The sequence below is a fragment of the Sorex fumeus genome, unplaced genomic scaffold (genome assembly GCF_029834395.1).
Source record: "Sorex fumeus unplaced genomic scaffold, SorFum_2.1 ptg000011l, whole genome shotgun sequence".
NCBI lineage: Eukaryota > Metazoa > Chordata > Mammalia > Eulipotyphla > Soricidae > Sorex > Sorex fumeus.
In genome coordinates this window covers 6,899,914-6,912,753 of record NW_026606068.1, presented here as the reverse complement: position 1 = coordinate 6,912,753, position 12,840 = coordinate 6,899,914, and the positions used below count along the sequence as shown (strand labels likewise).

Genomic DNA, 12,840 nt, shown 5'->3' with positions numbered 1-12,840 from the left:
GGACCCAAGAGTGGCAACAGGTAAGGGAGTAGAGAGTGCAGGGCACACCCAGAGCTAGAAGACATAGCACAGGCACGTAGGCCCTTGGTCAGTTAAAGGGCCAGCTTCCCACAGCAGACTTGCAGGATGTCACAACTTAGTCGTTAAATGGCGCCACCTCCCCCTCCCAGTCTGTGTACTTCCCACCATCTTCCCACACTCCTCCCTCCGGGCACGTACGACAGACCCACATGAGCTCTTTCAGCATTTCTGGTTTCTCAGTCCAACCATTCTATCTTCTCCAACCTCAATCCCAACAGATATAGGAGGTATTTGCTCTTTCAAAAACTGTTGTGCTCCTGTGGGTCTCGATATTAATGTGTGGTAGGTGCTGGCTTTGCATGCTGCTGACCTGGGTTTGAGCCTCAGCAATCCACAGGGTTCCCTGAGCTCCAGCTAGTGGGATCCCTTGGTGCAGAGCCAGGAGTAAATCCTGAGCGGCCCAAGGTGTGCCACAACCCAAACCCAATGCAAGGGACATTCGTGTGGTGTGGCAGGGAGTGACAGCCCTGGAAAGCCGACTGTGCTCCACATTGCCCCCCAGTAGCAGGTTGGCACCTATGTCCACATCTGCACACACTCCTCCTGTCTGCCCAGAAAGAGCAAAAGGGAGTGCGGTGACTTCTCACCATACCTCCTGGAAGCTTCACACTCCCAAGTCGGCTCTGAAACTGGCCACGTGGAGGTGGTTCTCAGAAAAGGGAACCTTTCCCGCAAGCTGCCAAGATGCCCTGATTTTGCCACCCTCAAGACCTCTTAGGAAACAGGGCAGGTAACACGAGAACTGGCCAGTCCGTTCTACTACTGGGTGTGTTTCTTTAGGCAGATGTGTGAAATGAGTGTTTTAGTGGAGCCCAAGGAATATGCTGGCCCGGGAAAACCTAGATTCCATCTTTCACCACATAATTGTGACAAATTCTCGGCTAAATAGGATTAATTTAGAAGCATCTAGTAGCCATCGTGTGAAGCTTGGTCTTTTTTTTGTTGATTTTTTTTCAGTTGAGACTGGTGAGATACAGTGCAGAGGACAAAAAATTTACTTTGCACGATACCCTCCGCCCCCAGTTCAGTCCCTGCATTGATTAACATGGTTACGTGAGATTGGAGGAGTAGATCTCTGAGCATACGCAGGAGGAGGTTGTGAACTTTGCGGGGTATTTCCCGAAACATGACAAAACAAACAAAAATAGAGTTATGCCAGCACATTTTTAGAAAAGTCATTTTCCTTAAAATGTCTAGGATCATATAAAAGTTATAAATCAATATATAAAGTCACAAACAATTTGTATACAGCTGGTGTGTTTCTTTGGGTTAATGCATGTGAGGTTGGTCATTTTTGTACAGCTCAAGGAGCAAGATGGTGCAGAAAATCTAAGATTCCATATTTCAGAACATCGGCATTACAGATATTTGGCCAAATGGGGAGGGTGATATGGTGGGCTTGGCTACATGAATTTGTTTGCAATTTATCCTGGAACCAAAGGAACTCACTTTGCACACTTTCCACCCCAGTTCACTCCCGTGAATCATACAGTCCATACAATCATAAAGGATTGATCCCTGAGCACAGAGTCAGGAGGAAGTAGTGAGCATTGCTGGATGTGGCCCCAACATGACAAAACAAACCAAGAAAAGAGAAGAATTACGCCAGTGCATTTTTATAAAAATCATTTTATTAAAATGTCTAGGATCACACAAAAGTTATAAATCAAATGCATAAAATAACAAACAATGAGTATACAGCTATAAATCACCAGGAAGATGGTGCAGCCTGCAAGACTTCCCCGGAGAACAGCTCTGAGTGCTGGAAGTTGGGTCCCCACCCCAGGTCTTATGTTTGGGTGTCCCGGTAAAGTCAAAGGAGGGGGAAGCGTCCAGCCGTGTCTGGGTCACAGGAAAAACGTCCCACAGGCAGCAGAGCGCAGACACTCGGGGACAGGCTGGGTCCGGCGCTGCTGGGCTGTCAGAGGCGGGGCCCCCGTGGGAGCTGAAGGCTGTGCAGGACCCGCTGGCTTTTCTGGCCTTTCCTGCCCTTCCTCTTGGCGGTCGTGGCACACGTTTCTGGGACAGCTTTCGGGGGCGCAGGCTGCTCCCGGGGCGCCCCATGCCTGTGTCTGGAGCCGTGGATGACCACGGCGTTGGCGGGCAGGGTGGCGTCCGTCTTCCTGAGGTTGGGCGGCGGCTTGGGCCGGCTCTGCTCCTGGAGCCGCCTCCAGCAGTCCAGGCTGATGCCAGGAGAGTCCTCGCCAAGCTCGGGGTGCCCAAACACCGAGGGCTCGAGTTCGCAGGCAGGGTGGCCCAGCAGGTCCCCGGGGATCGCTGAAGACACGCAGCCTGGCCCCTCCGGCCCGGCCCAGCCCCCGAGGCTGCCGCCTTTGTCCCACTCGGCTTTCTGCGTGTAGAACAGGACATAGGCCTGCTGGCTGAGGACGCGGGAAACGTCGCAGGCACTGACCTTGGCGTCGTCCATCTGGTACCACTGGCCGTCTGCTGCTCTGACGTAGCACAGGTAGTGGCCACCGTGAGAGGTCCAGCCGGTGTGCACCAGGACAGCGTAGAGCAGGTAGACGAGACGCCCCTCCTGGGGCTCCGACGTGCAGCTGCCCACGTCTAGGCACTCGGGGTAGCTCACATGGCCAGCCAGCTTGTCGCCGCCGTCCTGGCAGAACCTCTTTAGCACCAGCATCAGGACCGGCGGGGCCGCGTGCAGGGTCAGCGTCTTGGTGGCGGGCGTCTTCTGGCCGCAGGTGCCGCACAGGTAGGCGTCTGGCCCCTCCAGTCGCTCGGGCTTCACCAGCTCTCGCAGGGCTTGGGCCACGCTCGGAGCCGCTCCCACGTCCAGCGCCACGTCCAGGTAAGGCTCAAAGGTGTCGGAGATGGCCAGGCAGCGCAGACACTGCACCTGGGACCGCCAGAGGCCTCCAAAGATACCCGGGATGTCGGCTGGCCTCTTCCCGCCGCCCTGTGGGCAGCTTTGCTGCATGGCATCCAGCGTGAACATGAGGAATTCGTGCGTGTCTTCCTGCCGCTGCCTGTGGAATCCGGCCAGCAGCGATGGGCAAGGCACGAGGACCTCCCCAGGGCTCCGCAGGGCCCGGCTGATGTGCTTCCGCACCCCGCATACCCTGCAGCAGGGCCGCTGGCCGTGGGAGCCACGATGAAGTCCGGACGCTGCCCAGCTGGCCAGGGCCGGAGTGTAGGTCAGACACTGCAGGGCAGCGTTCACGTAGCAGCTGTTCCCGACGTTCCGCAGCCCGGCTCCCACCGCATGTCCTGTCTTCCTCTCCGGAGGGAGATCCCAGGCTCCAGCCCGCCCCTGGCCCTGTGGAGCCAGACCCACCTGGGAAGTCGCGGGCCACAAGTGTGGGGCGGCCTCAGTCAGGGGTGCAGCGGTGCAGACCTCAGCGTTCTGCTTGCTGCTCCAGGATGCAGCTTGTGCCATCTCTTGGCTTGAGTGGAAGCTGCCCAGTGCAGAGAAGGGGCCTCCGTGCCTCCAGAACTCGGCGATGAAGACTGCGTAGGAACGATGACTTCCCTTGGCAGAGCGCTGGAAAGAAGCTCAGCCCCCTGGCAGGCGAGTCCCTAAATACGTAGATGCAGCCCCGCCCAGCACAGGCTCTGCCCACCAATCTGCAACTTGTCCAATCCGGTTGAGGGAGAGTAGGGTGTGTGACCACCCCCTGCGATCACATGGCCCCTAAGAGGCTGGCCACAGCAGGGTGTGGCAAGCACAGGGCTTGGCCAGTTACAGAGGCCCTAAGGCCACTGGACCCCTGGGGTGCTGTGTCTCCAGAGGCCCTTCAGACTGGCGTGGCACCTCCTCAGTCTACACTAGCATGTGACTGGGATGAATGGAGACATTACTGGCACCTGCTCGAGCAAATGCATGAGTAACAGGATGTGTGTTGATCAAGTGATCAAGTGGTATCTTGGTTCGGTCATCCTGAGACGTTAGAGTCATGCTGAGGGGATGGTGGCGATTTTGGATTGTGGAAGCAAGTGGCTGCTAGGGGCTCTGCTTGGGAGGACACAGGCCAACTCTCCAATTTACCCAGTCTGTTCAGCCATGCATGGGTCCAAGCTTTTCTGCGGTTTTTGATCTCTTTCAAGATTTATTTAGGGGTCCCTGAAGCAAGGCCGGAGTAGTGCTTACAGGGTGCTGTGGAGTTAGTTCCAGGGGTGACGGCCAGTGCTTCCGTGTGTATTAGGAAGTCAGCGGGGGTAGCCCATCTCAACTCCATGAATGCCAGGAGATTTCAGTCACAAAACCCACACACCAGCATTTTCAGCAGATCTTACCTTGGTGAGGTCCGTCCTGAGACGGTGGAGTCAGGACAGGAGTATGGCAGCGAATTTGGATTGTGGAAACAAGCAGCTGTTGGTAACTTCCTGTTGCTATTCTGAAATCTGGACCCTTACTGAGGCAGTCACTGGGGTTACCTGGCTGAAGGGGGAATGCCGGTGACCACTGGCCACCAGGATTTTCAGATCTCTGAGTTCCCCTTGGGATCAGAAGATGGGAGGGTGAGTTGATGTCTCAGTCTGATGGTCACACACACAGACAAATCGCAGCCGGTTGTTTTAAACACAGAAACCTTTAATCCTCACTGAAAATGCACTAAACCAATAGGAAAGGAAATGACACACAAGCCACATTCCTTTCCTCTGCCATGTCGCAGGGCGGTGTGGTAGGGGACCCCCATGGCAGTAGAGTTTGCACCCCCATATCTCTAAATAAAAAGGAGGCCTGGATTCTGACCCTTCAGATTTCATGTTCATTCTGGTTGCTGCAGATCAAGTTTGACCTGGGTGCTATCACTGAGTCACACAGTTCATGCTCCCAGAGAGGCGCCTCTATTCCCTTCTTCTCTTCTTGCCTTCATGCTCACGTTCCTTGGGGCAGCTGCTATCTGAAGGTCTTTTAGAGGCACCGTGCTTATTGGCTTCTTCCAGAAGCTTGTCCAAGCCAAACGGATCTTCTTCAAACTGAACTGCTCCCTCTCGGCCTCGCTACTTACTATCTGGACCAGAAGACCCCTTCTCGGGAATAGATCTGTTGGTTCAGAGGACATCAGGAGACATAGGGAACCAACCTGGGCTGGGCCCATGGGGCAAACGCCTCCCAGCTACAGTCTAGCTGTGCTGCGAGGGGCTTGGTCTTGATCTGCGGGGGGCGGGGATCCTGGAGTTTTGCACAATAAAGTGAAGCTGGGCGTCTTGCAGGAAGGTTTAGGATATGCAGAGGGGTTGGCTGAGATGGAACTCCCCCCAGAAACCTGCCAGGAGAAACTGTGGTCCCTCCTCGAGCCCCAGTGATGGGTAGGGAGATAGCTCTGAAATTCCCATCCGGAGCCCCCACACTCTCAGCTCAGCTCTGAGGTTTCGGCAGCTCTGGGCCTACATGCTCTCCCCTTGGATGAAGCCCAGAAGGAACTGACACCAGTGGGTCCCCTGTTTCCCGGATCCCCGATCCCGCAGTCCCCCTGACCTGACAGCCCCCACCCATCCCGCCGCCAGAAGACTCCGAAGGCTTCAGTCTCTTGCGAGGGAGAAACATCCAGCCTCCCTGCTTTTTGCTTTTGAGTAAGTTGACCCCAGGGTCCACTTCACCCTCTCTGGGTGATTTCATGGAGTAGATTGAGGGAATCCGAAGGAAGAGACCAGGGCCTCAGCAAGGACTGTGAAACTCATGGCCTGGCCCTGCTCTGGACAGAGGGACAGAGGGAGAGAGAGAGAGACAGAGAGAGAGAGAGAGAGAGACAGTGAGAGAGAGAGAGGAATGATTCCTTGCAGAGCCAGGACTAACCTCTGAGATAGATCTTGGCAACCGCTGCCCTTGCAAACAGTGAGGCCGCAGCTTCCCCTTACACAGCTCCTGCTACTTTCCAAGCAAAAGGCTACAACCAGGCCCACCTGGGTTTCTCCTACCTCGCCCGCCCACGTGGGAAGCTGGGCCCGGAGCCCCTGACCACAGAACCCTAGTCCTCGGGACCCCTGGGCCCCAGCAGAGACAGGCCTGGAGCAGAGCAGCTGCCGCTGGTCCCTCAGGAGTAGCCGCAGCTCATGAGGCTCCTTGTGGCAGCTGAGCCCACACCTCACGGGTGCCCCAGGCCCAAGGCCGCCTGCCAGGAGCTGACACCAGCAGCTAATCCCAACTGGCTAACTCTGAAGCCTCCTTGCCTTCCTACAGAAAGCAAAAAAAGAAAAAAGGAAAAAAAGAAAGGGGGAGCTGCAGAGGAGTCTGGGATTGTTCAGGACTGCCTTGAAGACTGAGATGAACAGGCCATGTGCATGCAAGATTCTCCCAGGACACTCAGCAAGGGTGTCTATTTTCATGCCCTGGAGAAACAGACAGGGTGTGGACACCAAGCTGGCCCTGCCTTAGCCCCACCAGGTGACCCTGTCAGGTCCTGCCACACCCTGTCTGGCACCCACCCTCCAGGCTTGCATAAAAGCTCTTCCTCATCAGGACCTAGAAGAGCATCCCTGGAGCCTGTCCAGCTGAGCGCAGCCCACTGAGGCAGGGAGGCTTCCTGGCTCAGCATGATGGATCCAAGCCTGTCGAGAGAACGGGAGCTATTCAAAAAACGAGCTCTTTTCACTTCTGGTGTTGAAAACAGATCAGGAACTGCCTGCTCATCGTCATCATCATCACCAAAGAAGAAGAAAGCAAAACTCGAAGAAGGAGGTTCATCAGGCACTAAACAAAATTCTGATCAGAGTAACAGATCATTGAACGTGAAAGCTCTGTCGGGAAGCTCTGGATATAAGTTTGGTCTTCTTGCGAAGATCGTGAATCACATAAAACACGGCATCAGAGAGGAGACACACACCCTCTCACTTTGGAAGAAATTCTGGATGAAATACAGCATTTAGATATCGGACTCACACAGGGACAGTGGTTTATGAGTGAGGCTTTAGTCAAGAATCCCAAAATTGAAGCCATCAACGGGAAGTATGCCTTCAAGCCCAAGCACAGCCTGAAAGGTAAGAAGGGCCTGCTCCGGCTCTTACAGCAGCATGAGCAGCGAGGCCTGGGAGGGATTCTTCTGGAAGACCTAGAGGAGGGACTGCCCAAGGCCCAGAAGGCTCTCAAGGCCTTAGGGGACCAGATACTAGTTGTCAACCGACCTGATAAGAAGAAAATTGTTTTCTTCAACGATAAGAGCTGTGAATTGTCTATCGATGAGGAGTTTCAGAAACTGTGGAGGAGTGTCCCTGTGGATTCCACGGATGAGGAGAACATTGCAAAGTACCTGAGGCATCGGGGTATTTCCTCCATGCAGGGTTCCGGACCCAAGAAAGTGGCCCCTGTCCAGAGAAGGGCAAAGCCCGCTGTGCAGAAGAAGCGGCGCTGGAAGATGCAGAACGAGCACTTGGCGGGAGTGCTGAAGGAGTGCTCGAGCTCGGCGCCCGGGAAGTAGTGGCCGGTGCTGGCCAAGCCAAGTCACCCAGAGAATCACCAGCCCTGTTGGAGTCGTGACCTGGAGATGACCGCATTCCTTCTCACCTTCCTCCGACTGAGGAGAGGAGCATCTCACAGTCAAAACTTGGCAGGAGCCCGTGGGAAGCAACTGTGCTCCGGAAACCTGGTCCTCTACGCTGAACCTTGGGAACTTCCTGGGGGAAGCTGCTGAGCTACAGGGGTCGCCTGACCACGCAGCCTTGTGGATGTGGCATGGGGAGGGGATGGGAATTGAGTATAGTTTTTTCCTATTGGCTTAGTATGTAGCGTGTTTTCAATTAGGAATAAAAGTTTCTCTGTTTAAACCATCTTGCTGGACTTTGTGTGTGGGTGACCATGAGACTGAGATGTCAGCTTACTGCCCTTCTTCTGATCCTAAGGAACCTCTGAGATCTGAAAATCCTGGTCACCCGTTGGTCCAGTGTCCCACTGCACAGTATGCATGACCTTGAGATTGTAGAGTTTTCTCCTTAAAGTTTCAAAAGCAGGGGGCTGGAGTGATAGCAGAGTGGGGAGGGCGTTTTTTTGCCTTGCTTGCTTCAGACCTGGGTTAGATCCCCAGCATCCCATAGAGTCCCCCGAGATGTGCCAGGAGTAATTCCAGAGCACAGAGCCAGGAGAACCCCTGAGCATCACTGGGTGTGACCCAAAAGGCAAAAATAAATAAAAATTAAAATTAAAAAACAATTTTAAAAAAGTTCAAAACAGAAATGAAATGATGACCTCTTTGGAGAGAATGGGACTGCCACAAGCATGGACCATCCTGAGGGTCACTGGAACCATCTTAGCCTCAAGCTGTCTTGGTTCATGACCTGGAAAAACCCATACCCATTGGCCCTGTGCCCAGGGAGGGACCTGACACCACTTTTTTCCAAAGAGGAACATCCGGCTTCCCATCTGTGATGCAGACAAGAATGAACTTGCTTTAGAGAACCTACTCTTTAGGCCTCTACCTCAACAGAAACTAGGTATGTACTCTGGAAAAGTCCGGCAGAGTCTGGATTAGCAGCACTGCTGCAATGACTCCCCTCAGGTTCTTTGTAACCCAAGCAAGAGAAGCCGATGGACTGCGAGATGACCGGTGTTATGGCTCTATCATGTGTCCCTGGAAGCCAGCCAAGGGCCTCTCTGCAGCCGACCCCTGGGAAGGGGCAGCAGCGTGATGCTGATTGCCTGTGCCCAGTGGGAACAGGGATTGGGGGTGACCAATCAGGTCACCTACTTAGGTCAACAGGGTATGTGATGGGGACCTTGAGGTCTAATCATCTGGCCCCTCCCAAGTTACTTCTTATCTGTGACAAAGTAACTCATTCCATAGACAGGATAGCTCCTGGGGTAGTTTCAGAGTCTTCCATTGGCAGGAGTTGGCCAGAATTTCCATAAAATTAGTCTCCGATGTCCTGCTCTCCCGTGGGACAGAGGTGTGTGCCAAGGACAACCTTCCCATGGCACTGCAGTCCATAATGTTCAACCTCAGGAGAGACAAAGGCACAACATCAGAGGTTCTTTTTTCAAGAGGATGGGCATCTTCAAGCTGTCCCACACAGCTCTAGTAATTAAAACATCATGGTACAGGAAAAAAGGACTGACTCAGATCAGTGGGTTAGAATTGAAAATTTAGAGCCAGATCCTCAGGTATACAGACAGCTAATCTGATCAAGGAGCAGAAGATGTGAGTAGATCAAGGAAAGCCTCTTCAACAAGTGATGTTGAGAAAACTGGCCAGCCACATGCCAAAAAAATAAACTCAGGCCCCTTTCTGACACAATACATAAAAGTAAGTCGAAATCAATTAGACTTGAATTGAGAAGATCTTAGGAGTACATGAGTGGAACTCTCCATGACATTGGCGCTAGATGCATCTCTAAGGAGTCAAGGCACTGACCCAACAAACAGAGCAAATATAAACAAGTGGGACTACATTCAAAAGCTTCTGACTTCAAGGGAAGTGGTGCCCAAAATAAAGACACCCCAGGGAGCTGGAGGGAAGGGGCCCCTAAGACAAGCAGAATCTCTCTGCTGAGCCCTAAGGTGCCCCTGCTCACACAGAAGCTCAGACAAAGACAGTGGGACAAAGATCAGCAGGAGTTCCGCACGGAGCCCAGAGGGCTCTGCCAACAAGGGACCAGGAAAGAGCTGAGGGCCTGTCTGGTCTATTCTCGGTCACCCAACCCCACTTCGCCTCCCTGCAGAAAGGGGGAGCCGAAGATAAGTCTGGGATTATTCAGAGCGATCCTGAGGAGTGAGATTATCAGGCCATGAGCATGTATGGCTCTCCCAGGACACACAGCAGAAATAGCCTTTTTTCATTCCCTGGAGACACAGAGAGAGTGTGGATACCAAGCTGGGCCCGCCCTAGTCCTACCCAGTGACCCAGGCAGGTCCTGCCACACCCTGTCTGGCACCCACCTTCCTCACTTTCGTAAAAGCCCTTACCCCTCCAGAAGTGGAAGAGCATCCCTTTGAAAGCATCCCTCTGAGAGTTTCCCTATGAGATGGTACCTTGGAGAGCACCCGTCTGAGACTGTCCCTCTGAGACTGAGACTTGGAAGTTGCTGCATTGGTCCAGGAAAGCCCAAGATGAGGTTGCGACTGAGCGCTGGTGCCCGTGTGACAGAGCAGAAGGGCAGCACTCTGTTTTTGACTGGCCCTCCCTGGCCCTCCCTGCATGCCAGCAGCAACATAAAAATGGCAACCCAGCCTCCCCTGTTGGAGTCAGAACTGCAGCAATCACGATTTCGGGCCCAGGCACACTTAGGAAACAGGTGCGTGGCAGGTCAAATGGTACTTCTCGGGAAAGCAGCCTGACTATGCCCCCCGGAGTCCTCAGAGGATGAGGATGGAGCGTGTCTGTTCTCTCCAAAAACCCTGGAGCAAGTGGCAGCTCCTGAGGCCTGGGACGAAGATCCCCTGAGAGAATCTCAGCTCCGGAGTCTGCAGAACCGCATCACTGAGGCCGCACAAACAGGATTAGCCTGACATCGGGAAACTGTGGAAGCAGGAGCAGCAGGAGAAAGGGACTCAGAGGCAGAAGGACAGGCCGGGCATGTGGCACAGGCAGACAGCAGTGAAGGACATGACGAGGGAGCGGATGAGGAGGACGAGGTGCAGCCCCACCCCAAGCCCGTTTTGGTCCCCAAAAAGGACCGAGGGGCAGTTTCAGAATATGAGGCCCCGACACAGAGGGTTTGGTAACCCCAGAGCCTGTGTTCATGGCCAGCAGTTTGTGATGAAAGCTGTCTGGCCCAACAACCCAAAATGAACTAGAATATTCCAGGTCTGAAAGGCAGAAGTTACCGCTGACAGCTCCCTTTGAGCCGTTTTGAGATTTGCCCAGGTGTCCCATCAGTTCCACCTCTGGCAGCTCTCACTGAACCTACCATGTCTTCACAAAAGCAGAATCCGAGAAACAGCATCTTCTAGGAATATTTTATCATTGGATGCCCGGCTGTGCTGCCAGGAGGGAACTCACCAGGGTTTGTGTAACGGTTTGCATGCAAAGTAACAGAGACTGGACATTCTGGATCTTTAAAAAAAAAACTTTTATTACTGAAGGGCTGGAGCGATAGCACAGTGGTCGGGCATTTGCCTTGCATGCAGCCAACATGGCCGACTCGAGTTCGATTCCTCCGCCACTCTTGGAGAGCCCGGCAAGCTACCCAGAGTATCTTGCCCACGCGACAGAGCCTGGCAAGCGACCTGTGACGTATTCAATATGCAAAACACAGTAACAATGAGTCTCATGATGGACATGTTATTGGGCCCGCTCGAGCAAATTGATGAACAATGGGAACACCGTGCTTGCTTATATTATTACTGAAATACCATGAGGTACAGTTGTAGACTTACAAATTTTTGTGCTTGGGTTTCAGTTATACAGTGATTATCTATCTCTCTCCCAGTGCCCATTCCCCACCTCCAAAGCTCCCAGCATCCCTCCCACCCCACTCCTGTGGCAGGGCATTCCCTTTTGTTTTCTCTCTCCTTTTGGGTGCTGTGGTTTGCAAAAGAGGCATTGAGTGGCAATCATGTTTGGTCTATAGTCTACTTTCAGCATGCGTCTCTCATCCTGGGAGGGTCCTCCCAACACCCTTTACTTGGTGCTTCCCTCTCTATCTGAGCTGCCTTCTCCCCCAGTGCGGGGGGGCCCCACCAGACCACTCTCCGGCCCGTGGAGGTGGCCCTAGGACCCGTAGGTGCAAGGAGGGACCAACCAAATGAAGACACAAGACACAAGAGACAGAGTACAGTTTAGAAATAGAGAAAAAGAGACAGAACAAGACAGGACAGGACTTTATTCAGGGCAGCAGGGGTATTATATACTTTGCGACGCAGGAAACTATGCTTACATCACAGAAGGCAATTACATCACTAGGTCATATCATACATTGTTAGGAGAGTTACAAAAACTACATGTTCCATGTGCTTGATTAGTCAGTGTCAGTTACTTCTTATTCTTGGGCTAGCTGTGACAAATGTTTTCTTTTAGATAAACATACATAGCTCATAGGCTGCGGTCAGAGCAGACGCAGTACCAGATTTGCGCTAGTCAGGACCCGCTTATTCAGGGTCACAGAGGCCAAGATAACCATACATAGCACAGGCACGTAGGCCCTTGGTCAGTTAAAGGGCCAGCTTCCCACATCTCCCCCTTCCTTTATTATAAAAGATGCCAGCTAGGGGGAGCATTGACTGGACCCCTTCAGGATATCAAGAAGACCTCTGTTTTGCGGAGGGGAGGAGAGTAAATAAAGCCTATTTCCCCTGCTCACCCTACTAGCGGAGGGGAGCTGCGGAAAAAGGCCAGGCTAGGCAGAAGAAACCTCCATGCAGGCCCAGTGTACTCCACAGGGAGTCGGAAGCAGCCATGAGGCCTCCCTTGCAGTGCTTTGCCAGACACCTAGCAGTTGAACAAAAATGGAATAGGGTAAAGTCCGACTCTTTCATACTCAGAGTGTCAGATCAGAGAGGGGCGGGGGAGCTGGCCAAGAACAACTCAAGGTTGGTTCCAACTAACCACAACCTGTGAACCATTCTCTGCAGTAGGCTGCATAGTGCAGGGAAGCATCTTCCATTGCCAGGCGGTGGTAATGCACTTGTATGAGGTTGGCAGATAGAGAAGCCATCTGTTGTCTAACAAAAGGTAATCTGGTTAAAAATGCAGGGGCTCACAATAGCAATCAATAAAATGCAGTCAGGGGACCCAAGAGTGGCAACAGGTAAGGGAGTAGAGAGTGCAGGGCACACCCAGAGCTAGAAGACATAGCACAGGCACGTAGGCCCTTGGTCAGTTAAAGGGCCAGCTTCCCACAGCAGACTTGCAGGATGTCACAGCT

The 12,840-nt window shown here is 53.2% G+C and overlaps 1 protein-coding gene and 1 pseudogene across 1 annotated transcript; one reads left to right on the top strand and one right to left on the bottom strand.

The window, feature by feature from the left end:
• Nucleotides 1-2,002: 2,002 nt before the first annotated feature.
• LOC130020289 (ubiquitin carboxyl-terminal hydrolase 17-like protein 6) lies at nt 2,003-3,481 on the bottom strand. The gene has a single exon (XM_056110889.1). The coding sequence runs from the start codon at nt 3,479-3,481 to the stop codon at nt 2,003-2,005; it is 1,479 nt and encodes a 492-aa protein (XP_055966864.1).
• A 3,104-nt stretch (nt 3,482-6,585) lies between these two features.
• Nucleotides 6,586-7,463, top strand: LOC130020381 (general transcription factor IIE subunit 2-like; annotated as a pseudogene).
• The last annotated feature ends 5,377 nt before the right edge of the window (nt 7,464-12,840 follow it).

Excerpts from the sequence above, each read along its gene's own strand:
- LOC130020289 (XM_056110889.1), bottom strand. The coding sequence starts at position 3,481 with ATGGCACAAGCTGCATCCTGGAGCAGCAAGCAGAACGCTGAGGTCTGC.